At 41.2% G+C, this 27865-nt stretch overlaps 1 protein-coding gene and 1 pseudogene across 3 annotated transcripts; both read right to left on the bottom strand.

Annotated features, from left to right (window-relative positions):
- Nucleotides 1–1999: 1999 nt before the first annotated feature.
- On the bottom strand, nt 2000–18126 carry cryz (crystallin, zeta (quinone reductase)). Of its 2 annotated transcripts, none has more exons than XM_080861300.1 (8): nt 17934–18126; nt 11837–11989; nt 11443–11606; nt 10928–10979; nt 5709–5858; nt 5524–5625; nt 3161–3283; nt 2000–2843 (listed from the first exon to the last, which is right to left on the bottom strand). In XM_080861300.1, exons 1-8 carry the CDS (start codon nt 18039–18041, stop codon nt 2682–2684), a joined length of 1014 nt encoding a protein of 337 aa, XP_080717426.1. In that variant the 5' UTR covers nt 18042–18126; the 3' UTR covers nt 2000–2681. The 2 variants fall into 2 exon arrangements, with proteins under 2 accessions (XP_080717426.1, XP_080717427.1); XM_080861301.1 differs by having other exon boundaries at nt 3188–3283.
- A 4957-nt stretch (nt 18127–23083) lies between these two features.
- Nucleotides 23084–25785, bottom strand: LOC308413034 (ferritin, middle subunit-like; annotated as a pseudogene). The gene is made up of 3 exons (XR_013974707.1): nt 25696–25785; nt 23349–23474; nt 23084–23238 (listed from the first exon to the last, which is right to left on the bottom strand). The product of XR_013974707.1 is annotated as a ferritin, middle subunit-like (transcript).
- Between the last annotated feature and the right edge of the window lie 2080 nt (nt 25786–27865).

Below are 27865 nucleotides of genomic sequence, written 5' to 3'. Positions count from 1 at the left end.
CATGAGAAATAGAATGTTTTGAACTGGTGAAAGATCCAAACTGTAGGCAGACTAGTTCAGCACCGGATCCTCCTACTACAAAGCCGTGCTATTGGAATAGATGCAGCTGATCTCGTTTATTTACATTGTTAGGTTTCGGTGTTGTCAGTGTTTTGTTTTTGCGTGACTGTCATGTATTTCCTGCTTTACTTTGAAAGTCTGTGTTATCTTAGTGTGTTCAGTTTACGTTTCCTTGTCTCGTCAGGTCTAATTTGCCCCAGCTGTGTTTCCCTCCTGTGGTCCTTTCCCTTATTGCTCCTTCTATGTATTTAAGCCTTGTGTTTCAGTATGTCATGGTCGCGATCTCCCCCCGTGTTGTAAATAAATAGTTTGTTGTAAATAGTTGTGAATGGGTTTGTCAATACTTTCGTTATGGGATATTTTCGTTTCGGGATTTTGGTGGAGAGCCTTCGTGGTTTTATTTTCCTTATTTCTGTTTTTTCTACGTTGCACCCCGGTTGCCTAGGCCGGGGTGTAATAACATTAAAAAGATGTCATCTGCATGCATATGTTGGTGTTGGTCATAATTACAGGATGTCTGATCCTTAGCAGTCTGCAAAGACTCTGTGTGCCTTCCACAGCACTCTGGCATGCACACACATCTTAAGGTCATGAGAGAGGTCATACCTTCTCTTACTGATTTACACTATAGGAAACCTACTCTATATCTGTTTTAGTATAAGTCCCTTTTGTGTAGATGAACTGCTGGACTTCCAGGCAAACACACCTACACTATGCACAGACTGGTACTCTTTGTTTACATGTATGTAAACAAATGTAAGATGTAAGATGTCATATGGTAATGAACCTACGCATATTCATGTAACCTCAATAAAGTGCAGTGTTACGAGGGAGCAGACGAGAGCAACTGGGGTCAAGTGAAGGAACGGCGCTCGTCCAGTTCTCTCCCTCATGCACGAGTAACACAAAGAACTTTGGCAACTTGTGTCTTGCTTTGCTGTGTAGTAGAATTGTCTTGAACGTTCCAGCAAATAGGTTTATGCTAGACAAACCCATCAACATGCTTATACCTTCCAGCACTGATAGTGCCTTTCCAGATGAGCAAGCTGTCGGTTCTGTAGGCATTAGAGATTCAGGCTTTTGAACTGAGGGCTTAAAAAAGAAGTGTTTTCCACTTTGTCACAGGCTATCTTAAATCCAGAGAAGGCAGTGGCTTTTTTGGTGGATGGCTTCTTTTTGCACAACAGAGCTTTAATCTGCATTTGTGGAAGGCACGGTGAACTGTGTTCACAGACAATGATTTCAGGAAGTGTTCCTGAGGGTAGGACAGAATCATGCATGCTTTTCATGTAATTTTACCAAGGGGCCCAAACATTACAGATATACAATACTTATTTTTGGCCTTATCCCTTGCACACAGAGATTTCTCCAGATTTTCTGTCTATCTTATGATGATGTTATGAACCGTAGATGACAAAACCTGCAATCTGGTAGAAGGTTCCGCATCTTCCGGGCAAGGACAGAGAGACTCAAGAGGAGCTTCTATCCCCAAGCCATCCGTGCCCTAAACACACACACCCGCCCTCTCACATCATCTATAATTGACTGAGACAGGACTCTCTTCCAGACACTAAACCAAGGCACAATGTACATTTCAATTCCTTTAATTTTAAATATGTTTATATTGTCTATCCTGTAAAATAGTCAGATATCTATTCATATAAATGTACAGAATTCACCTGCTTGCTGCTACTACTGCACATTCACCCAGTGTATATACTATATATATATATATATATATATATATATATATATATATATATATATATATATATATATATATATATATATATATATATATATAATGTTCTTCCTCTATACACCCCCCCCCAATTTTTGCACATGTCGAGGAGCGTGTCAGGCTACATTTCACTGTGTGTTATACTTGTATAACTATGCATGTGACAAATAATAAAGAACCTTGAACCCATATTTTGACACAGTGTGTAGTGTGTTCTTAAAACAATGTGAGGAAACTGAACAAGTGAAGGACAAAAGAAAAGTGGGAGGCTTAAAAAAAAAAACTATCTACAGCAGATGAGCAGTCATGTCCTTAAGTAAAAGGGTGAAAGACACCAGAATAGACGTGACACAGGACATGATATATGCATGGAGTCCTTCAGTTTATTCATCTACTGTTTAATGAAGCCTCATCACAAATGCTCTCAGGCGAAGGCTGGCTGTCAAGATGCCCTTCATAAGGAAGGGTAACAAGAAGAAAAGAGTGAGATATGCCAAATTACACAAGAACTAAACCTAAAATCAGTGACAACAGACCTTATGAAGAGATCTGCAAAAACACTCTGATCATTCTGGAAAAAAAAAACTATTAAATTCAGCTTTAGAAATACAAAAGTATATTAACACGAACTAAAGAAATAACTTCACTACAGTAAGGTTTCATCCAATTGGTAAATCGCACCATGATGGTACAGTAAAAACAAATCCAGCCTAAGGATTTTCTGCATTATTTTCTGTGATCTAGCAAACTGATTTTTGCCATAGAAGCAACAAACAACAACATTAACTGTTCCTGAAAATTTTTATTAAAGTATCACCCATTTAAAAACAGCCTGAACTGTAAAAACTGTAAAGGTGACCTGTGACCCATTACATGGTCGTCACATAGTCAGGACCATCTTCCCAGCAGCCCCGGGAGACTCAATGATATCATGGTGGGCCTGGGCAGCTTTTTCAAGCGGATACTGGGAACCGACGACCGGACGCAACCAACCAGCTTCCATCCCTGCATACAGTAGAGCTCCACACTCCTTCAACTCCTCCTGAGAGGAGCAGGGGGAGAAGAAAGATGTCCAAATCACCAAGTGGGGCACGGAATAAGAATTCTGTACATATTTATCATGTATCATGTATGGAGTCATAGCCAAAGGTTTTGGCAGTAGCATTACCAATGTGCATGATTTTGCTTACTTGGAAAACTAAATAAAATAAAAAATAATAACAATAATAGCACGGAACACTAACCTTAACAAACTAAACATTTTCAAATAATAACAATCAAACCTACTCTGGAAAATAGGCTTAACTGAATTAAAAACAAAATTTTAAAATGAAATTTAAAAAAAATTAGATTACTGACAAATTTTGTGATGCTGTTATTTTGTACCGGTGTTGCAAAGAAAAGGGCCACTCCCACTATGCTGCTCTCTTTAATCATGGTGTCTCTGGGATTGATCTCTATAGATCCTCTGGAGCCAACAACCTAAAGAAAAAGAGCAAAGTAGAGGTATGATTAATGAGTGTTTGTAAACTACTGTATATAACTGTATATCAGAACATTTCTGGTAGATACAGGGAGTGCAGAATTATTAGGCAAATGAGTATTTTGTCCACATCATCCTCTTCATGCATGTTGTCTTACTCCAAGCTGTATAGGCTTGAAAGCCTACTACCAATTAAGCATATTAGGTGATGTGCATCTCTGTAATGAGAAGGGGTGTGGTCTAATGACATCAACACCCTATATCAGGTGTGCATAATTATTAGGCAACTTCCTTTCCTTTGGCAAAATGGGTCAAAAGAAGGACTTGACAGGCTCAGAAAAGTCAAAAATAGTGAGATATCTTGCAGAGGGATGCAGCAGTCTCAAAATTGCAAAGCTTCTGAAGCGTGATCATCGAACAATCAAGCGTTTCATTCAAAATAGTCAACAGGGTCGCAAGAAGCGTGTGGAAAAACCAAGGCGCAAAATAACTGCCCATGAACTGAGAAAAGTCAAGCGTGCAGCTGCCAAGATGCCACTTGCAACCAGTTTGGCCATATTTCAGAGCTGCAACATCACTGGAGTGCCCAAAAGCACAAGGTGTGCAATACTCAGAGACATGGCCAAGGTAAGAAATGTTAACTTGTTATTTTCTGTTTTATCGCGAGAGTACTGTTGCCCGCGAAGTGTTGTTGTTGTGGTCCGTATGAAAAATGGCGGAACGAATAAAGCGCTGTGAATGAGAGTACGACGTCGTGTCTTTTGAGTTAACATTGGTAGCAGAGGATGGTTTCCAATTACAAAGTACCACCAAAGTTTGATGAAGCCAGGCCATACGAATGCTGGAAGAATGAAGTCAATATCTGGAGACGAGTTACGGAGCTGGATAAAAAGAAACAGGCACTCGCGGTGGCGCTGGGGCTCGAGGGAAGAGCCAGAGAAACGGCCATCGAGATACCCGCGGAAGATTTGGACAAAGATGACGGTATGGAAATACTACTTGCAAAACTTGACGCGGTGTTTCAGAGAGAAGAGAAAGACCGCGCTTATGAAGCCTACTCGTGTTTTGACTCCATTGCAAAGAACCACAGCGTGTCCATGGCAGACTACATTAAAGACTTTGAACAGCGTTATAACCGGATGAAAAAGTACAACATGACGCTGCCTGACGCTGTGCTAGCATTTAAGCTTCTAGATACAGCTTGTCTTGATGAGAAAAGTCGACAGCTTGCACTGACAGCGTGCACGGACTTAACGTTTGCGTCTATGAAGTCTGCACTGAAACGGATTTTCGGAGGGAAAGTAACCGGAGTTTTCAGCGGAATTCAACTGAACCAAGATGCAGTTTTCCTTATGGAACAAAAAGGTCCCAAATACAAACGAAACAACGGTACTTCGTCATGGAGTGGACAGCGACAACCACTACAAGGTACCAACCCAGTTGACAAGTTTGGCAAGCGAACAAGATGTGCTATTTGTCAGAGCACTTACCACTGGGTGAAAGACTGTCCTCATCGTAATGGTGACCAAGTAAAGCTAACTGAAGATGGGAAAGTGGAGGAGTGTAACATTACTTTGTACACTAAAGCCTCAATGACAGACTCTGAAATCTTCCTGACTGAGGCACTGGGGTCAGCCATTATTGATACTGCATGTACACGTACAGTTTGTGGTCAGAAGTGGCTAGATAGTTACATAGTACAGTAAAGACAAAGAAAGCTGCAGAGATCGTCAACTCCTTCATTCACACCTGGATAAGCATTCACGGTGCCCCCAGACGGCTCTACACAGACAACGGCGGAGAGTTCAACAACACAGACAATCGGGACATGGCTGAAAACTTCAACATTGAGGTAAAAACAACGGCGGGGTATAGTCCCTGGAGCAACGGACTACTGGAGAGACATAACATGACACTTACAGAAATCCTCCTGAAGGTAAAAAAGGAACGAGGATGTGACTGGCACACTGCGCTAGACTGGGCCCTTATGGCCAAAAACAGTATGCTTAATGTACATGGTTATAGTCCACATCAACTTGTGTTTGGCCAAAACCCCAACCTGTGTGGAGTGAAGTGAGTGTTTCCTTATAGCTGTCCTGTTTTTAATATTGTACTATAATTATTATTAGTCCACCACAGCTGGATTGTTAACAACACATTTCTGAGGAGTAGTAAACTGATAAACCAGTAAAAGATCCCACGACTATACTATAAAAAAAAAGAAAAACTGTAGTCCTACCATCACTCGCCCTCCATAGGCCAGCATCTGGAGGTCCTTACTGAGGTTGACATTTGACAGCATCTCCACTATCACATCTACACCTCGGCCCTTTGTGGCTTCCTGGAATACATAAACACACAGAGCATTTTTCAGAAGGTCAGAACGAGTTTTTCCTGCCACTTGACTTCTATGTGAGTGAATACCGTGATTTTGTCTGTGTATTCTTCTTGTCTGTGATTAAAGGCCAGGTGAGCTCCATTGTTAAGGACCAACTTCATCCCCTCTGGTGTCCCTGCTGTCCCAAAAACCTGAAGACCCAGAGCACGGGACAACTGACAGGCTGCAATGCCCACCTATAGGATGAAGAAAGTATTTGATTGTAGCTAAATTTCATTTTAGCACACATTTCTAGTCACTTTTATTTAAAGCTGATGAGCCACGGTAGTACAAGTAATGCAAGAATATACACTGGCTTGCAAAAGTATTCGGCCCCTTGAACTTTTCCACATTTTGTCACATTACAGCCACAAACATGAATCAATTTTATTGGAATTCCACGTGAAAGACCAACACAAAGTGGTGCACACGTGAGAAGTGGAACCAAAATCATACATGATTCCAAACATTTTTTACAAATAAATAACTGCAAAGTGGGGTGTGGGTAATTATTCAGCCCCCTGAGTCAATACTTTGTAGAACCACCTTTTGCTGCGATTCCAGCTGCCAGTCTTTTAGGGTCTGTCTCTACCAGCTTTGCACATCTAGAGACTGAAATCTTTGGTCATTCTTCTTTGCTAAACAGCTCCAGCTCAGTCAGATTAGATGGACAGCGTTTGTGAACAGCAGTTTCAGATCTTGCCACAGATTCTGGATTGGATTTAGATCTGTCTTTGACTGGGCCGTTCTAACACATGGATATGTTTTGTTTTAAACCGTTCCATTGTTGCCCTGGCTTTGTGTTTAGGGTCGTTGTCCTGCTGGAAGGTGACCCTCCGCCCCAGTCTCAAGTCTTTTGCAGACTCCAAGAGGTTTTCTTCCAAGGTTGCCCTGTATTTGGCTCCATCCATCTTCCCATCAACTCTGACCAGCTTCCCTGTCCCTGCTGAAGAGAAGCACCCCCAGAGCATGATGCTGCCACCACCATATTTGACAGTGGGGATGGTGTGTTCAGAGTGATGTGCAGTGTTAGTTTTCTGCCACACATAGCGTTTTGCATTTTGGCCAAAAAGTTCCATTTTGGTCTCATCTGACCAGAGCACCTTCCACATGTTTGCTGTGTCCCCCACATGGCTTGTGGCAAACTGCAAACGGGACTTGTTATGGTTTTCTGTTAACAATGGCTTTCTTCTTGCCACTCTTCCATAAAGGCCAACTTTGTGCAGTGCACGACTAATAGTTGTCCTGTGGACAGATTCCCCCACCTGAGCTGTAGATCTCTGCAGCTCGTCCAGAGTCCCCATGGGCCTCTCAGTGCTCTCCTTGTTCGGCCTGTGAGTTTAGGTGGACGGCCTTGTCTTGGTAGGTTTACAGTTGTGCCATACTCCTTCCATTTCTGAATGATCGCTTGAACAGTGCTCCGTGGGATGTTCAAGGCTTGTGAAATCTTTTTGTAGCCTAAGCCTGCTTTAAATTTCTCAATAACTTTATCTCTGACCTGTCTGGTGTCTAAATCCAATCGAGAATCTGTGGCAAGATCTGAAACTGCTGTTCACAAACGCTGTCCATCTAATCTGACTGAGCTGGAGCTGTTTTGCAAAGAAGACTGAGCAAGGATTTCAGTCTCTAGATGTGCAAAGCTGGTAGAGACAAACCCTAAAAGACTGGCAGCTGGAATTGCAGCAAAAGGTGGTTCTACAAAGCATTGACTCAGGGGGCTGAATAATTACGCACACCCCACTTTTCAGTTATTTATTTGTAAAAAATGTTTGGAATCATGTATGATTTTCGTTCCACTTCTCACGTGTTGTGTTGGTCTTTCACATGGAATTCCAATAAAATTGATTCATGTTTGTGGCTGTAATGTGACAAAATGTGGAAAAGTTCAAGGGGCCAAATACTTTTGCAAGCCACTGTATTTATGTAACAGTAAAAAAGTCAAAAAGCCCCACATTTACAGTATTTATTTACTCCATTTCTGTTTATATTATTTGATTAAAGACAATTTGTTCTAGAAAACTGCATCTCTTTAGTTCATAAACTAACACAATCTTGTATTAAAAACAAGTGTAAAAAACTGGGGAAAAAGTTACCCTGGTTAGTTGTTTTCATGTTAGTTATACAGCAGTGACATACACAATCAGGCCAGAAAAGGTCAAACAACATAATTTTACCATAAGAGTAAGTACATTAAATCAAGATACTATATATAAGGTACTGCATTTATGTATTTTACCTTATCCTTAGGTTTTAGATGTCAAGATTATTAGACAGGAGGTTTACTAATATGGTCTTAAATCTTTTACACATCAGATACTGCAGTGGTTTGAATCATATCTATATAATAGACTCCGATTTGTTTATATAAATGGAGAATCCTTTTCCCACAATAAAGTTAATTATGGAGTTCCACAAGGTTCTGTGATAGGACCAGTTCTGTTTAGATTATACAGTGGGATGCAAAAGTTTGAGCAACCTTGTTAATAGTCATTATTTTGCTATATAAATCGTTGGTTGTTACAATAAAAAATGTGAGTTAAATATATCATATAGGAGACACACACAATGATACTCGAGAAGTGAAACTAAGTTTATTGGATTTACAGAAAGTGTGCAATAATTGTTTAAACACAATCAGGCAGGCGCATAATTTGGGTCACTGTTGTCATTTTATTGATTCCAAAACCTTTAGAACAAATTATTGGAACTCAAATTGGCCTGGTAAGCTCAGTGACCCCTGACCTACATACACAAGTGAATCCAATAATGAGTAAGAGTATTTAAAGGGGTCACTTGTAAGTTTCCCTCCTCTTTTAATTTTCTCTGAAGAGTAGCAACATGGGGGTCTCAAAACAACTCTCAAATGACCCGAAGACAAAGATTGTTCACCATCATGGTTTAGGGGAAGGATACAGAAAGCTGTCTCAGAAATTTAAGCCATCTGTTTCCACAGGTAGGAACATATTGAGAAAATGATAGACCACAGGCTCAGTTCAAGTTAAGGCTCAAAGTGGCAGACCAAGAAAAATCTCGGATGGACAGAAGCGACGAATGGTGAGAACAGTCAGAGTCAACCCACAGACCAGCACCAAAGACCTACAACATCATCTTGCAGCAGATGGAGTCACTGTGCATCGTTCAACCATTCGGTGCACTTTACACAAGGAGATGCTGTATGCGAGAGTGATGCAGAGGAAGCCTTTTCTCCGCCCACAGCACAAACAGAGACGCTTGAGGTTTGCTAAAGCACATTTGGACAAGCCAGCTTCATTCGGAATAAGGTGCTGTGGACTGATGAAACTAAAGTTGAGTTATTTGGGCATAACAAGAGGCGTTATGCATGGAGGAAAAAGAACACAGCATTCCAAGAAAAACACCTGCTACCTACAGTGAAATATGGTGGTGGTTTCATCATGCCGTGGGGCTGTGTGGCCAGTGCAGGGACTGGGAATCTTGTCAAAGTTGAGGGACACATGGATTCCACTCAGTATCAGCAGATTCTGGAGACCAATGTCCAGGAATCAGTGACAAAGCTGAAACTGTGCCGGGGCTGGATCTTTCAACAAGACAACGACCCGAAACACTGCTCAAAATCCACTAAGGCATTCATGCAGAGGAACAAGTACAACGTTGTGGAATGGCCATCTCAGCCCAGACCTGAATATTATTGAAAATCTGTGGTGTGAGTTAAAGAGCTGTCCATGCTCGGAAGCCATCAAACCTGAATGAACTAGAGATGTTTTGTAAAGAGGAATGGTCCAAAATACCTTCAACCACAATCCAGACTCTCATTGGAACCTACAGGAAGCATTTCGAGGCTGTAATTTCTGCAAAAGGCAGATCTACTAAATATTGATTTCATTTCTTTTTTTGTGGACCCCAAATTAATGCACCTGCCTGATTTTGTTTAAACAATTATTGCACACTTTCTGTAAATCCAATAAACTTCGTTTCACTTCTGAAATATCACTGAGTGTGTCTTCTATATGATATATTTAACTGAAATTTTTTTATCGTAACAACCAACGATTTATACAGGAGAATAATGACTATTAACAAGGTTGCCCAAACTTTTGCATCCTACTGTACATGCTTCCTTCAGGCAGTATGATTTGAAGGTATAGCACACATCTTACAAATATGCTCAATGACACCAGGGTCGAGTAAAATGCCAGAAATGTTCCACATCATGAAAATATTACCAACAGTTTTATTAAATATTTTATCTCAAGAAAAGAAAATCTATCCATAACTATTAGCCCTCTTCAGTGTGTCACTTATAAACAAAAGCCATTTTTTAAAACTCTTTTTTTTTACACCAAGAGATAAAAACAGAAGTCAAGCTCCCTTACATTAGGTGTGAATGATATTTGTAATCAAATTAAATTAAAGAAAAGGGAGCAATATGTGTGTGTAAATGGTAAAAATCTCAAAGTATAACTATCAAATATGGGGTCCCACAGGGATCAGTATCAGGACTACTTTTCTTCCTTCTACACATTTTGCTCATTCCTTTAGTATTTTGTGTGCAATATTGTAATATTTTTCATAATGCATAATGAAGTATTTAGACTCGAGGACAAACTTTGTAATACAGTGGAACCCCGACTTACGAATACCCTGTTAAACGAAAAATTCAAGTTACGAAGGCACTGAACGCCAATATTTCTGCCCGTGTTACGGCAAAATGCCCATTTTACGAAATCCGCTGGCTCTGATTGGCCGAGCCCAGAATGCCCAGAATGCCTTCCGAATCATGTGACAACCCCTTGGCTTTCGTAATTGCGCTTCGCTGTTCCACTTGAACGACGTATTGTTGTTCTAGTTAGCAATTAGTCTATAGTCTATCGTTCAGCATCGCCTCACTCAAAAGGCGCGATGGGTGCTTCGACTTACGAAAATCTTCGACTTACGAAAGACCCTCGGGAACAAATGAATTTCGTAAGTCGGGGTTCCACTGTATTCTCCATCATACTCTCCCTTAACCCACTCACACACATAACACTTCAACTTTTGAAGGGAAAGAAAGGCAAAACAAGTTTTAGCGTGACCTACAGATCAGGAAAGCACTGCAAGTGTTCAAAATCTTTTTCGGGCTTTAAAAACAGATTAATACAACAGCTGCTCCTAAAATATGTTTAGATGTATCGGATTGGTGTCACTATACTTTGGCATCCTTGCAGGATATTTTAGGGATCTAGGGCAGCCTAATGATGACTTGTTAGAAATTGGAGCTATATCTCCTAGAGCTGAAGAAGAGTCTCACCCCTCCACTGGCTCCATGGATAAGAACGGTCTCTCCAGCCTTGGCGTGCGCTCTGCACAACACAAAAAACCCACAGAGAAGGTGAAAGTTAACAGTATGGTGCTGCATTACTAATTAACCACCCCCTCTATTAAAAACATTGATCTTTCCTTTGTAACATGATGTATGTTCAGAGTTGGGATATGCATATATCTGGACTTGTCAGTGTGGAAGGAAGAAGATCAAGGTTTTGACCACCAGAGGGCAGTATAAGTACCACGCAGCTGTGTAGACTTGGTCATATGCAGGAAGAGATACATGTATTTCTTGTTGTTATAATATATTTTAGCTGACATTATTTTTTCAGCACTTTCTATTGTTATATAAGCCCACTAAAAGATTTTTACTGGACCTTGTAATTTGAATTAGAAATATTAAATTGAATATTATATTGAATTTCATTGCTTTGCTCTTTAAGATCTGCAGATGGTGGAATCCTGCTACAGCTCACCCTGATTAGAACAGGTGTGTCTTACTTGTGGATCAGAGCTCTGTAGGCGGTGAAGTACGGGATCCCGATGGCTGCTCCCTGTGTGAAGTCTAAAGCATCAGGCAGCTTGTAAACAGAGTCGCCAGCTGCTACAGTGTACTCTGCATAGCCTCCAGTCTCTGTAGCTGTGGTGAACACACGATCCCCTGCCTGGAAAACACACACACATGTTCACACACTGTGCACACCTCCTGTATCTCCTTATTTAAGAGTTCCTTCTCACATTGTCTCTGTGTATTTTCTACAGGATGAACTTGAACTTGGATTTACACAAGTTTTAAGTGATGCTAAGCAGAAGATGGAAGACTGATCCCACATGATTATATAACTGCACTGGCATGTAGCTGCTATCACATCCATACAGTCGTCTGTACTCTAACCTTCACTGCAGTCACTCCTTCTCCAACTGATTCCACCACTCCTGCTACATCAGAGCCAGGTGTGTAAGGCAGGGTGGGTTTCCTTGCATACGTCCCAGCTCGGATGTAAGTTTCCACAGGGTTCACTCCACAGGCATGGACACGGATCAACACCTATATGAGAGAGAGAGACTTCAGATGGACTATGCCATGTGGGCTGAGAGATTAGGAGATTTTAAACACTATTACTCAAATATTTCATTTAAATCACTTGAACTTGAATAATAATCACAGGTTAAAAACACTGGCTGTTTCGGGGTGGCTGTAGCTCAAGCGGTAGAGCAGGTCATCTACTGATCGGAAGGTTGATGGTTCAATTCCTGGTTTCCCTAGTCTGCATGCCAAATATCCTTGGGCAAGATACTAACCCCAAATTGCATCCATATGAGTATGAGTGTATGTGTGAATGTTAGTTAGAAAGCATTCATACAAGCACAAAAAAATGTGCTTGGGTGAATGCACAAGTTGTGTAGAGTGCTCAGAAAAGCGCCATATAAGAACCAATCCATTTTCCATTTAAACAACAAAAGTTTGTCCACCTCGGGCCATTAATTCTAATCTTAGCTACTTCAATCTTTAAAATTTCTAAATGTTTCAATTTGACCGTCATTTCAAGCTTAAGAAACAGCTGCTTGACTACAAAACTTCAACTACTGGATACATTTCTCAGATTTTACCCTTGATTTATTTGCTATTGACTATAACAAAATCAGATTTCTGACTTTATAACATGTTCACAGCTTTTTTATTTCAAGTAAAAAAAATGTAATTGCAATGACACTTGATGCATGTTCTGACGCAAGTGGGGGTTTACCCTTTTGCCACTTTGATAGTACTGTACAGACATTTAAATGGTAAATGGCCTGCATTTGTATAGCGCTTTTCTAGTCCATAGGACCCCAAAGCGCTTTACACTACATTCAGTCATCCACCCATTCACACACACATTCACACACTGGCGATAGCAAGCTACATTGTAGCCACAGCTGCCCTGGGGCGCACTGACAATTTAACACTCATTCAGTGCCAATTTATTCCTGTGTGATTCAGTACATTTCTTTGAGAACTGGATAACCAGTGCAGAAGTCTATCCAGGATCTGTCATCAGAACAAGTGTTACTTGTACTACTGTTTGCTAATAATTAAATTAGATTTGACTTCTACATTCACATGTAGAATTCATTAACATCATTCAGAAAAAGGCAAGTATATTTGTTTTGTCAACAGTCAATTTAAAAAATGACTTTATGGGCTTTATTAACTGAAAGGAAGCAGGAGATGAATTTGCACTTGTTCTGTAGCAGTGCTGTCAGGTCATTGTTGGTACACGTTCCTTTTCCACCCTTCCCTAATGGTCATACCTTTCTGTTCTATTATGCTTGCAGCTAGTGCTCTGCGACACTGCAGAATCTGGTATTAATCTGATGCCAAGTATCGGTGCCACTTTACAAATACTTATACTTTTTACTGAAAAAAGGATGTAGTGGAGAGCAGGGTATCATGAGTTTTGAGACAAAGTGTCTCAGTTTTAGTTTTTCATGTGTTTTGAAACTTTGTTTTTGAAGACCTGGAATGTAAATGTAATGGTGTCTAAAACACTTGGGTGAACCTCTGTTATTTAAATGTGCTGTAGGATATAAATTAGGGATGCACCGATACCGATACTGATACCAGTATCGGCCTCGATACCACATTTTCTAAAGTACTCGTACTCGTTAAAAGTCCCCCGATACCGAGGACCGATACCACGGTCTGAGACCTGTCTATGTTTGAGCGGCATGTAAGGGGTTAATCACAGGCGCCGAGTGCCTGCCCCCAGGCCCCGAGTGCCCACCCCGGCTGCAGCTCAGAGCGGGGAGAAAGCGAGGCGAGACATATCAGCTGAGTGGAGCTATTTCAAAGTGAACGAAGATGCGAAAACAAAGGTGGACTGCAAATTGTGCTCAGCGAAATTGTCCAGAGGAGGCTCTAAAGGTAGCGCATTTAACACAAGCAATTTAATCAAGCACCTAAAATCCCAACACAACAACGAGTACAAAGAGTTTAACTAAAAAAGTGAGCAGCTACGACACACTAGCCTCTGATGTCATCCCAGCTGTGACTGTGCTAGTGAAACTTCTAAACAGAGAAACAGACGAACAAATGTAAAATTAAATTTTGTTTTTTTATAATTATTTATTCTTTAATATGTTACATACAACATGCTTTTCATTTTAAATAAATGTTCTTAATTCTAAACTAGTCCCTTGTTTATTTTTTGTTAAATTATAGGACTAAAGCTGTTACCTGCAAATTTAAATCATGTTTTTATTAAGTACTCTGTATCGGTGAGTACTGAAATGCAAGTACTCGTACTCGGTATCGGTGCATCCCTAGTATAAATAAAATACACGTCACAGTCAACTAGGGCTGCCACAAACGATTATTTTGATAGTCGACTAGTCACCGATTATTTATGCGATTAGTCGACTAATCAGATCATCATCCACTGGACGTAAAACTACAGCTTATTGCACCAGCAGCATCTGCTCTTATATAACTATCATTAGCTTACAGCTTTAAGCTTTTAAGGTGCTAACTAAAAATAAAGACAAGATGATAGTTTATTCAATTTTAATGAAATTTGCAGATTGTTTCGGTAAAGTTTAATAAACTCCTTGCTATCTAAAATATAACAGGACACCGGAGTATATTCTCCAGCATCTCACACTTCTGATAATCAGCTGTCTGCTTGACGTTTATTCAGCTGTGTAAAAACTATAACTTTAATCTCAGCCAAACCGATTTACTCAGGAACAAATAAAATACAAAAAAAAAAAAAAAAAAAAAAAGCCAAACAACAACATTTTTAATTTATCTAAGTGACTCATATATATTTAACCTGAGTCGCGAAAGACGGCGGTGGGTTTGAAAACAATTTGCCGGGAGTCCGGTGTTCTCACGGCGCTAGTGACCTAGCCCCCGGCTAGCTATCGAGCTAGTGGGTAACAGACGTCTCCGAAAACGTCGGAGCGCTTTTGAAAATATGTGGTGTCCTGCTAAACTGAGCCGATATTTGAGGTTTACACAGCTACATTCTCGCCTGAAAATATGTTAAACGTTTATTTTGTGACCCAGAAAGAATAATAAGAGTAATATTAAAACTAACTAGCTGCCGCCATTGTTGGAAACTAAGCTGGGCCGCGCTATGAATTCTGGGACACAGCTGCTTCTTCTTCTTCGGGGTTTAACGGCAGCTGGCATCCTTGTACATGCTGTGCTGCCATCTTCTGTTTCAGTCCGTTATTACACTCTTAAATCCTGCTATTATTCCTGCGTCTTTTGCGATCTTACAAAGCTTCAAACGACACGTCGACTATTAAATCAGTCGTCGACGATTTTGATAGTCGACGTAATCGTGACTAGTCGACAAATCGTGGCAGCCCTACAGTCAACACAAAAAGGTTCAAACATTTTCATGTCTTTCAAGTTAGGAGGCATATTTTTCATTAATATTTAACACAATTCAGTGGGCTACATACTACAATGTATCAATCAGATACCAATACCAGCGTTGGTATCAATACTATGGATATCTGGCTCGATCCACCATTTCCAGTTGTAGCACGGATATTGTTCACATGTGGTTACTTGGCTATGATTAAAGAGGCAGCTTTACATCTCAATGTTAGTGTAGTATTCTTAATATCTGACTTCCACAAATATTCAGTTCAATTCAATTTTATTTGTGCAGCACCAAATCACAACAACAGTCGTCTCAAGGTGCTTTATATTGTAAGGTAGACCCTACATACATACAGAGAAAAACCCAACAATCATATGACCCCCTATGAGCAAGGTGACAGTGGGAAGGAAAAACTCCCTTTTAACAGGAAAAAACCTCCAACAGAACCAGGCTCAAGGAGGGGCGGGGCCATCTGCTGTGATCGGTTGGGGTGAGAGAAGGAAGACAGGATGAAGACATGCTGTGGAACAGCCAAAGATTAATAACAAGTATGATTCAGTGCAAAGAGGTCTATGAACACAATGGCTGTATCCCAATTCAGGGTCTGAAGCCTTAAAGGCCGCATTTTAAGGCCGATTGCGTCACAGCGACGCGACGAAGGCTGTCCCAATTCAAAGGCTGCTCGAAATGCGGCCCTCAAATGCGTCCTTCATTTTCTTGAATTTTAAGGATGTGGCGGTGTAGACTTCGTGGCCCAACATATCCCAGAATGCATAGCGCAGTGGTGGGTGTGGATAATTTTGCCGAAAAAAAACGGCGGATGAGGGGCGCCCGAAGAGTAAACTTTAAGTAAGTACTGAATATTATGTCACTTATTTATGTGCGAATGTTTAATAATGAAGAACATTAAAACATTACTGTTGGCAACATGTCGGCGAAGTTATGTGACATTAGTGACGTTTGTACTAACTTGGTTTTAAAGCCTTTACTTTAAAATATACACCGTTCAATAGCTGACTTTAATCTTACAGAGAATGATCAAAGCTCATGTAGAAAGAAACAAACAAAAGATTTTCTCCTTCATTTCTGTCAAACAAAGCTGTATGAAACGTTTCCAGCTGTTAGTATCATGGTTGCTAGGCAACCTGGGCAGCGCGACGGAGGCTAGACCGTCCCATTTTACGAGCCTCGCACTTCTGGCCTTAGCGGTCTTTGAGTACGCGGCCCTTGTGGATCGTTAAGGCTGCGTACTTTAAGGCTGCAGACCCTGAATTGGGATACAGCCATAGTGAGTGAGAAAGGTGACTGAAGAAGAAATACTCAGTGCATCATGGGAATCCCCCAGCAGCCTACACCTATTGCAGCATAACTAAGGGAGGATTTAGGGTCACCTGGTCCAGCCCTAACTATATGCTTTAGCAAAAAGGAAAATTTGAAGCCTAATCTTAAAAGTAGAGATAGTGTCTGTCTCCTGAATCCAAACTGGAAGCTGGAAGTCATTAAGATAAGATGGGGCCTGATTATTTAAGACCTTGTATGTGAGGAGCAGGATTGTTAAATTCAATTCTGGATTTAACAGGGAGCCAATGAAAGGAAGCCAACACAGGAGAAATCTGCTCTCTCTTTCTAGTCCCTGTCAGGACTCTTGCTGCAGCATTTTGGATTAAATGAAGGCTTTTCAGGGAGTTTTTAGGACTTCCTGATAATAATGAATGACTACTACTACTTTTAGAGCTATTGCGCAGTGTTACTGGAGGCCAAGGTAATGCCATCCAGAGTAAGAATCTGGTTAGATACCATATTTCTAAGATTTTCAGGGCCGAGTACAATAACCTCAGTTTTATCTGAATTAAGAAGCAGAAAGTTAGCGGCCATCCAGGTCTTTATGTCTTTAAGACATTCCTGCAGTTTAACTAATTGGTGTGTGTTATCTGGCTTCATGAACAGATAAATTTGTGAAGCCAGATAAAACACAAGTTTGGTGTCTTCTGCTTAGCAGTAGCAGGGCTTTCTTACAAAGCAGCAAACTATTTCTCCAGGCTAAATGATGATCTTCTAAATGTGTGATACACCACTTCCTCTCCAGCTTATGAGTTATTTGCTTTAGGCTACGTGTTTGAGAATTATACCAGGGAGTCAAGTACTTCTGATTTGAGGCCTACAGGAGCTACAGTATCCAGAGTCACTCATAGTGAGGTTAAATTATTAACAAGATAATCAACCTCTGTTGGAGTAGCGTTCAGGTAGCGGCTCTGCTGTGTGTTGGTACAGGGCATTGAAGACGGTCAGTGGGTGGATTATATTCTTAAACTTAGTTGCAGCACATTCAGAAAGACGTCCACTGTGATGAAATCTACTCCCCACTGCTCTGTAATCAATTGCTGTAAATTTAAATGTTATCAGGAAATGATCAGACAATAAAGAAGTAATGCAGAAGGCCAAGCACCAAAATCAAACACACCGTAATGCAGGTTTATGATTTCATGAAACTCTATACGCAGATCATAAGCATTAGCAGTGAGTGTGTTTCAAACATCACGCGTGATTTTACTGTGACGTGCAGCTGCTGCTGTGTGCCCTTTGCACGGAGTAGTCCAGCTGCGTGGGTCTCACCTGTGTGCGCCCGGGCTGAGGGACAGTCACGTCAGAGCGCAGTCTGAGGACTGACGGAGCTCCGAACTCACTCACTCTAATGGCTCTCATCAACCTGCTGCCTGACATGCCCGCACATGCGCTCAGATAAATCAACCTTGAAACTCGGACGTCGTACTCTTCAGGACTTCCACACTGCGTCAAATTGCGCTGCTTCTTCTACGTTTTGGGGCATTTGTTGAAGGTTTTCTGTATTGTCGCCCTCTCCTGTGCGGCTGGGGAAGTGCTCCGTCGACTACATCTGCAGTCCAGGCCAACACTGAGCGCACACGGCTTTTACTTTGTAATTCTGTGGGATACTCCAGCACAGCTGCACAAGTATTATGTGTTACATTTAGCAGTACTTTTTTTTTTAAATACCACACAATATTTACACATCACACTGGAATTATTATGCAAAGTCTGTCTGATACTCGACACTGATCACAGTTGTTAGCTGGATCCTTTTCCACTAATTTCAGTGCACGTCAGCACAGTAAGTCCAGTTCTTAATGTGGCATTCATCTGTGTTGTATGTGTGTCAGGAAAATTTACTCTGCTCATTTTCAAATCTGAAATTTTCGGATTTGAAACTGTAAAAGTGGAGCACTGTCAGAGGAACATACTGGGCGGTTGCCCAGGGCCGCATCGTGGTGGGGGCGGCATCACGGGCAACAAAAAAAAGTTGCTCGTACTCATGCTGCCCCGACGTCAGCCAGCGCATTTTGGCGATGACTATGGGCACCGATCGGTTTTCCATCGCCCGTTTGCTGGGAGTAAGGGCGCCCTCCGTTTGCGAGGTGCGGAGGAGAGGGCGGGGCGGCGGGGGATTCTCTGGCTGGCTGGAGCAGCATCTAATAACCAACTCACAAAATAAAACAAAATATAAACAAACCAACAAACACGAAAACACCAGACATGATACAGACTTATAATTTGCACCGATGTTTTTTCGAAATTCTATACGTGAAAAGTGAGCGCGAGAGCCCTCGGTGCGCCTGCTCGCTGCTGAAGTCAAAATAAACTTTATTGTCATCTCCGCTACATACAGTCCAGTATATAGAGAGACGAGACGACGAGGCTCCAGTTACAGCAGTGCAAGTAAACAAACATTATATATAAGAAGAGTAAGAAAATAAATATACAATTTAGGACCAGGGTAAAGGGATCAATAACAATTTAACATTTATAATTTACTGTTTGATGATTTAAAGTCTCACTCAACTTGTTGAAAGGGGAAGGGGGCGGCTGCTTCCAAATAGAGCACATTTCATTCATAATGTTGTAAATCCAAGCCCATTATGTATTCATGATTTGAATCCTGGGCTGTGCGAAATCCCAGAAATAAACCCTAGACAAAGCGAATCTGTGAACTAAGGTGTAGGTCTGTTAGGTTATGTTGTGGTGATCCTCGTGTTGGGGGATGGGTGTTCTACAGTGCAAAATTAAAACCAATGGAAGGTGGACAAGAAAAGGTCAAAGCCATCAGGTGCTCAGCCAGAGGGGGTGTTCGCCCAGGGCACCAAACAGGCTAGGACCACCATTGGCTACTTGGATTAGGGGAGTATTAGTTGGCCTCTCTCAGCCTTTAGGCCATTCGGGCTTATTTGAATGTTGTTTGCTTTACACAGCACAGGAACACACACTACGCATTACCACTGAACTGACAACATATTTGACTTTTGTTGGGCTTTTTTTGTTGTTGTTTTATTTTTATTTTTTTTTATAAATTAGCTTTTTGTGCAACTAATGTGTGATGTCCATCTTTTGTGGTGTCCTTGTCACGGTTCTGGGTCAGTTTGACCCAGTATTTTGAGTTGTCATGTTTTTGCAGGTTTAGTTTAGTTCCATGTGTCATTCTCTCTATGTCGAGTCTGCGTCTTAGTGTGATGGTTTCTTGTTCCTGTTTTATTGTGAAGGTCTGCGTCTCATGTGAGTGTGTTCAGTTTTACCTCTGTCTGGTCTTGTTGATTATTCCCAGCTGTGTCCACCACCTGTGTGTAATTCCCCCGTGTTTCTCTGTGTATCCACCATGTCTCACCCGTGTGTTCTCCCTGCTGTCCATCGTCATTCTCCTCTGCTTGTTCTCATTCTTGTCCAGGTTTGTGCTCGGTAGTTTAGTTGTTTCCAGTCTAGTTTAGTTCGTGCTCTATTTGCTGTTTGTCTATATTTATTTTGTATTTAATAAACCACCCTCACCCCTTTACAAGTGCCTGCTTTTGGATCCTCCTTTATTTCCCACACGGCTCATCGCACTCGCCGTGACAGTCCTTGTGTGGTGTCCATCATTTTGGCTGATCAAAAATCTTCATAGTGTCACTACAGGCCAAGGTAATGCCGTCCATGGTAAGTATCTGGTTAGATGCCATGTTTTTAAGAATTTTAGGGTTAGTTTTGTCTGAATTCGAAGCAGAAAATTAGAGTTCGTCCAGGCCTTTATGCCTATAAGACATGTCGTATTTGTGTCATCTGACTTCATAAATAACCATAACTGGGTATCAGCTGCATTGCATTGGAAATGCATCCTGTGTCTTCTAATAATACTTCCTAATTGGAGTAGGATTATGTAAAAAGGTCCCAGCAGAAAGGCAGCTGCTTGAAATGAGAGGTTGCAAATCTTTAGTTATATCATGGAGCTAGATTAAAATTCCCCCAGGAAATCTGAACAGAACCTTTAAAATCCAAATGCAACTTAACTGAATTGTAAAAGAGTGGACAAGCTCAAAATGTAACAACCCTCAACTTCTGTCCCTTCCAGGACTCTGACTGAGTGACTATAATAGTTAATATAGCCTAAGAGCAAGTACTTGGCAACAGTGAGAAGGAAAAACTCCCTTTTAACAGGAAACAGCTTTGACAGCGGGAGAAAGAGAGAGCATACTTTCATTCTTGTAAAAAGATTATGCCATCTCAAGAGCAACAGAAGCATGAATTGTCAGAGAAACAAAGCACCTTCAGCACATCCAAACAGATGGAACAAGAGAAGGTTTCTAGGTCGAGCTGAACTCCTTTCTCTGCCATTTCTCCTCTCAGTGTCAGTGACTGTGTGAGTTTCTCTTCCTTATAACTGAAACTAGTCTGAGCTCTGATCTCAACATCATGTGTTTCTGCAGTGAATGGAGCCTGTCAAGTTTCATTCCAGGAGGAGGACTGGTTTGTGAGCGATACTGTGTTGAACCCTTTTGTAAATGTAGTTCTTACATCAACTTTTAAGCTTCTTAACCCTTTATTCTATATAAATAAACTTCACTTTAGAAATGTCAGAGTTCTCACTGAAGTAAACAAACAGTCCTTCAGGTTTAGTCAATGCAGGAGGATAATGATCCTAAACATACAGATAAGGCAGCCACTGACATGATACTTCTGTTGCATTTTAAGTTTATGTTCATTTCAATGGTTTCTGTCCTTAAAACAAACATCAAAGATGAGAGGGTGCAGCAGGCGTATAGTTGATATATGAGGCAGTAAATAAGTGAAAGGGTTTTCAAACACATTCAGCTCCACAAAAATGTGATAAATGGTTGACTATAATAATAAAAAGAAACTCTGACTCCTTCTTTTATTAAAAAAAAAAAAAAAAAAGCACCGGACCTTCCTTGCTAAGTGCTCGGAGCAAAACTCTCCTTCTCTCCCCTTACTAGGAGTTTCTGCTGTTGACCCACTAGATGGCAGGCTTTTGCCATGAGCAGGCCAGGAATAAACATATTTGTTGACACATCTATTCAGTTACTTACAGCAATAATGACTACGACCTATAACATACCTCAGAAACAATCCGAGGGACAGAATACTCAGTTACGTTGCAATAGGTTTAGGCAGCTGGGGTATTCTCATGATGCACTGAGTGTTTCTTCTTCCAGTCAGCCTTTTTAGTCACTAGTGTTTATACATCTCTCGATATTTAATTGTTAGTTATGTATAATATCTGGCTCGCTTCCACAGTGTGTCGTGTCCCGATTTCCTCCCGTCACCTCCAACCAGTCGTGGCAATTGGTTAAATTGAATTGAATTGAGACCTCCAGCCTGCAGATGTGGCTGTTGAGACATTTTGGTGAAAATTTTAATCATGGATTCTTTCCAAAACATGGATATAAAACTGAGCAAACACCTGGATTTTCAAGAGAAGAGTGAGAGATGATTTCTTTGTGATGTAATTTTATTTGTAAATAACATTAATACTAGTGAATAAAATGACTTCACTAGCTGGGCCCATGTCCTCATTTTAAGTTTTTTAAGCAGTTTAGTAGGTAAAAGTGAATGCTTTGACATGAATTGAGCTGCGGTTTGGGGAAGGCCTCAAAGGGGACTGGCGATGGCTCCTGGGCCTGGCAGATCCCCATGTACTAAATAGAAGTGAAGAAGTTGAAGAATGGAAAAGGAGGGAGGGAGGGTTGGGCACGTAAACGAGAATGATCAGCTTGCAGAACTAGGGGAACCTATATAGATGACAGCCGGAAGGAGTGTGTTTGGAGGTGTGGTCTTGCTCCTGAAATTCCAATACATAATCTCCAACACAAATCTTTGAGTTTATTTAATTCCTGAAAAAAATGACAAAATACAAATGTAGTGTAGCATGATATGATTGATGTATGATATGATGTATGAATCACAGCATCAGAAGTGTAGGTCAAGTTGATACTTCACTGGGGAGAACTCCAAAAGATATCCAGTAACATTTACATCTGATATGGCCTTGTTTGTATTTGGTACCAATGTGTACAAAGATTAACTCATACACCTTCTGAGAGAACATGTCAACACCATAATCTCACAAATTCAACAAGGTAATGAAGCAGTGATTTATTTAGTCTTTAGACCGACTGCTTGAACTAATCAGTAAAATGAGTTACAGATGCAGACAGACCAAAGATCTAGCTTAAATTGTTTATTCAGATTAGCAGATCAGAAACATTTCCAAAAGTCAGACAGCTTACAAGCAGAGCCATGACCTTATAACATCCATCCCTCCATGTGACATTTCACACAAAAACACCACAACATACAAGAACTGACGCCACCTTTAAGTCAGGAAAGAAATCGTTCTCAGTGAAACAGGTGGAGCAGAAGTGAGTTTACTTCAAAGCCTGTGTTGTTATAATTTTGACTCCAGGCTCACTTCTAGGTCTCAGTATTTAGCTCTTGTCACCCAGACTTGCTTGTCAAACAGGTACTCTGCCATCTTGTTTGTGTGGGCATCCATGCGGGTGAGGTTAGTGATGTGGTCACCCAGCTTCTTGATGGACTTCACCTGCTCATCCAGGTAGTGGCTCTCCAGGAAGTCACACAGCTGGGAAAACGCACACAAATTATAGTTAACATTTGATGATTTGTCAAACATATACTGCATGAACTAGTTCAGTCTTTAACCCCAAACTCTTCCCTCCTACTCCCGCTTACATGAGGGTCATAATGCTGAGAAGCCAGCTTGTGCAGGTCCAGCAGAGCCTGGTTGACTTTCTTCTCCAGCTGCAGAGCACACTGCATGGCCTCCAGCCCACTGCCCCACTCGTCACGCTCTGGTTTCTGCCCAACAAACAATTCCGTTATAGACTGAACACTCTTAAGCTTTGTGTACACACTGATACAAGCTACCGTGTGTATCAGTCTGACTCTGTATAAGCCCTAATCAGTGTACTGACACTACAGGAGGAAATATAAGGCGAGGAATTACAAGCCCCTAATCAGTGGCACGCCAGTGGAGAGAGTGGACAGTTTCCGATACCTGGATGTCCACATCACTCAGAACCTGTCATGGTCCTGTCACATCAACACCCTGGTTAAGAAAGCCCGTCAGCTTCTCTTCTTCCTCAGAAGACTTAGAGACTTCCATCTGCCACTGAACGTGCTCAAGAACTTTTACTCCTGCACCATCGAGAGCGTCCTGACGGGAAACATCTGCACCTGGTTTGGGAACAGCACCAAGCAGGACAGACGAGATCTGCAAAGAGTGGTGCGCTTGGCCGAACGCATCATTCAATCAGAGCTCCCTGACCTGCTGTCCATCTACACCAAGCGGTGCAAGACCAAAGCTAGGAAGATTATGATGGACCTCTCCCATCCCAACAATGGACTCTTCTCACTGTTGAGGTCTGGGAAGCGCTTCCGCTCCCTTAAGGCCAAAACAGAGAGAATGAGGAGGAGCTTCTTCCCCCAGGCTATTCGGGCCCTGAACCAGGTGTAGGACTGGACTCTCCCACACACGTCACTATAAGACTGGACTCTCACACACATCACATCACCACACGCACTCTGGTTTTTCTTCATGCACACTTCCTATAATTTATAATCTTTCTGCTATTTGCACATTTCTAAGTTAAATCTGTAAATCTTGTAATAACCTGTAAATTGTAAATACTGTAAAACCACTGTCATTTAATGGTCGGGCATTGCACAGCTACAAGCATTTCACCTCATGTCATACTGTGTGTGTGTGTGTGTGTGTGTGTGTGTGTGTGTGTGTGTGTGTGTGTGTGACAAATAAAATTTGAATTTGATAACAATAGAGCTATTTTCCTGAAATCATAAAAGGTAGTAAAAGTCAGCAAAACAGCAATTGTTGAAGCTGCTTCCTGTTTGAGGGAACTGGCCATTCAACCACTTTGACTGAGTGTGCTTTTAAATGACCTTTTTCAACTATAAAGCCCAGGAATGACACTGAATCAACATGAAATTCACATTTCTCACCTTTTAAATTGAGATGTTTTTTTCTACGAGACATTTGAGAAGGACTTGACAGGTATAAGACAACTGGGAGAAGTTAAGAATATTGTTGAAATAAAGAAAATGTGGATGATGAAGTCACAAAGGATGTCATTGACCAGGGCCTGAAAGACTTCTGGTGCGTTTGCTGAAAATGCTATTTTCAAATAACCGAAACAACCCATTTGGGTTTAAAAATTATACTGATTACTGGAAGGTGAAGGAGGACCAGTAAGCGAGTCAATGGAGCAGTCATAAGGACGATGAGGTGTGAGATAAAGAGCTAAACCTCCTCTCACTTTGGTTAGTAAGTAAGTAAAATTTTATTTATATAGCACATTTCTAGATAGAAATCACAAAGTGCTTTACAAGATATAACAGATTATAAAAATAAAAAAAACAAAGTTAGCAAAAAGCAATTTTAAAAAGATGTGTTTTTAGCTATTTTTTAAAAGTAATCAATGAATCAGCGGATCGTAAGTCCTGAGGAAGGGAATTCCACAGTCTGGCGGCCACAGTAGCAAAAGCTCTATCGCCCCTAGTTTTCAGTCTCGTATACTGAATGACAAGTAGGCCCTGACTACTCGACCTCAGAGACCTACTAGGGGCATAGGGCTGTAAAAGTTCAAGTTAAGGGTAAACAGCCTATTGCCCGCAGCATCAGCTAAATCCTTTGTCATAAACACTTTGCAATGAAATTTGGGTTTGGTTTCAGCATGGCTTCGCTAACAGTGCTGCATAAATGTTGCGTTATCTTACCAGGCATGGTCTCTTTATAAATGCCCAACAGAGCCAACAAAAAGACTTTAATTATATGCTCTGTGGTCAGTTGTCAGTTTGTGGTGTTTGTTAAGCTTTTTGTATGTCAGTATGTCCAGATAAACTTTGTTTCTCATGGTTTACTTCATACAAACAGTCTCCTCTCAGATCTCAGAGGACTGATGTCTTATTATGGGTCCCTGCATTAGTGTGATGGAGTGTCTTCTGTGGCATGTTGAAATCAACTGATTTTCTTTTTCGTCAAAGAGAAAAACTTCTGACTGACTGGTGGCTGACCGTCTCTGTTCCTCACAGATTTGCCATTTGTGGATGTGGTCCACTGATCCACATCCACACATACAGAAGAGGAGGACATTCAATTAAAAACATTAAATACAGATCAAAAGCATAAATATACTTTACATGAAACAAATGCTGGGTGAGCAGAAGTGGAATTTGTTGTAAGCTGAAGTCAGCGAGCAGCAACATCCTGAGAAAATCATGACTTAGCACTAATGTCCTTAGCTATAGTCAACACAGTCACACACTATGAGGCAGTCCTGTTTGAAATTTCCACCAAATCTACTTTTGTGCTTGTAGTGAAATGGTAAATGGCCTGTATTTGTATAGTGCTTTTCTAGTCCCTAAGGACCCCAAAGCGCTTTACATATCCAGTCATCCACCCATTCACACACTGGTGATGGCAGCTACATTGTAGCCACAGCCACCCTGGGGCGCACTGACAGAGGCGAGGCTGCCGGACACTGGCGCCACCGGGCCCTCTGACCACCACCAGTAGGCAACGGGTGAAGTGTCTTGCCCAAGGACACAACGACCGAGACTGTCCAAGCCGGGGCTCGAACCGGCAACCTTTCGATTACAAGGCGAACTCCTAACTCTTGAGCTACGATCGCCCCGATCGTAGTGCTGTGTTTCCTCAGTGGATGCAGATGGTCAAAGTCTGTGTTTTCAAATATGTAGAGTGTCATTTCTCTACATAACACAGAAATAAGAATTTACAAATCAAACAATTATTCAGAAACAAAATGTGCAAAACCCAAAATAAACAAATCTTCAGTTTAGAGCAAAGGAATCATCTATTAATGTTGTGGAGTTATTAAACACACACAAACTGCTCTAAGATGAATAAGTCGGCAAACAGCAATAACGGCAAAACATGTAATGGACGTGCTGGTCCACTAGACAACATCATGTTAATGTAATGCTTTGGGTCTGTTATGCAAAGTAAAGAGACTGAAATAAGGTGTCCATGAGTATCAGTTTTCAACATTCGGTATTAAGAGACAAAGACTGTACGGGTTGGGCCAGTCGTCAAGTCCTGGAGCAAAGTGAGCCTGCAAATCAATAAGATGCAAATCAGTTTATACCTTTCATATAATGTTTTCATTTGTTTATTCTGAGTTTTATTGTTCAGTTAGTTTCCACAGTTCATATATCATGTGTAATTTTTCATTAGTTTCAGTGTTTGTTTGTATTTTATTCTAGCGCAAACAAGATGTAAACACAGAGTGGACCCGAAGCATCAGAATCGCTAAGCTCCGACAGCATGTCCGTGTTCAGGCCGTGGGGTGAGAAAGCCGAGAAAGACTAAGCTGATTCTGATGCGTCGGGTCCGCTCTGTGTTTACGTCTTTGTGTGGAATCCGTTAATGAATTGATATCGCTTTATTCAAGCTACTCACCTCTCTCTCTTCCACCTGCACTTTCAACTGGACCACGGCCAATCAGAGAGGTCCCGCCCCTGACTATCTCTGATTGGTTTAGTCCACGATAGGGGCATAATGTGTGTCTGTTGTTGACCACACGGAGAGTTGCAGAGATTGTTTTTTTTTTTTTTTGTTACCCGAAAAAATATATATTTTTTTAGGCGCACCACTGAAAAATTTGGTCGCACTCTAGAGCCCTGGCGTAAAGCACAAGGCTCGCGTGCGGAGTGAAGCGGAAAAAAAGTGCAAGAGAGAGGTAGGTTCACGTCAAAGACCTGGCTCTAAGAGCCATTTCGTTCGCGACCGACCCATCACTACTGGCTGTGACGCAATCGGCCTTCAAATGCGGCCTCCGGAGGATGCAGCCGACGTTTTGGGACACAGCTTATGTGATAGACTGGCACCCTAACCAGGGTGTACCCTATAACTTCTGCGTTATGCCCCAGCCCTCCTGCAACCTGTAAATCCATTGAATTTTGTATGTTAACCAAAATCTAGACTTTGCTGAATATTATGTAATATGAAGACAACATGCAGTGTTTAAGTGACCAAGTAGAATTGGGTAAAAGTTACTGAATTAGTGTTGGAATAAAATGACAAAATTGTGAATGAAATATTCCAAGAGCTTAACTTGCTTCATCTAAACATGTTTCAATCACGTTTTATAAACCCAAAATGCACAGGTTTATGAATATGAATAAGTTGTTTCGATATAACACAGTTGTTTACG

This window comes from Rhamphochromis sp. 'chilingali' (assembly GCF_963969265.1).
Source record: "Rhamphochromis sp. 'chilingali' genome assembly, chromosome: 16".
Classification (NCBI taxonomy): Eukaryota; Metazoa; Chordata; class Actinopteri; order Cichliformes; family Cichlidae; genus Rhamphochromis; species Rhamphochromis sp. 'chilingali'.
The sequence above is the reverse complement of the archived record's forward strand: the minus strand, read 5'-3'. Positions and strand labels throughout refer to the sequence as shown.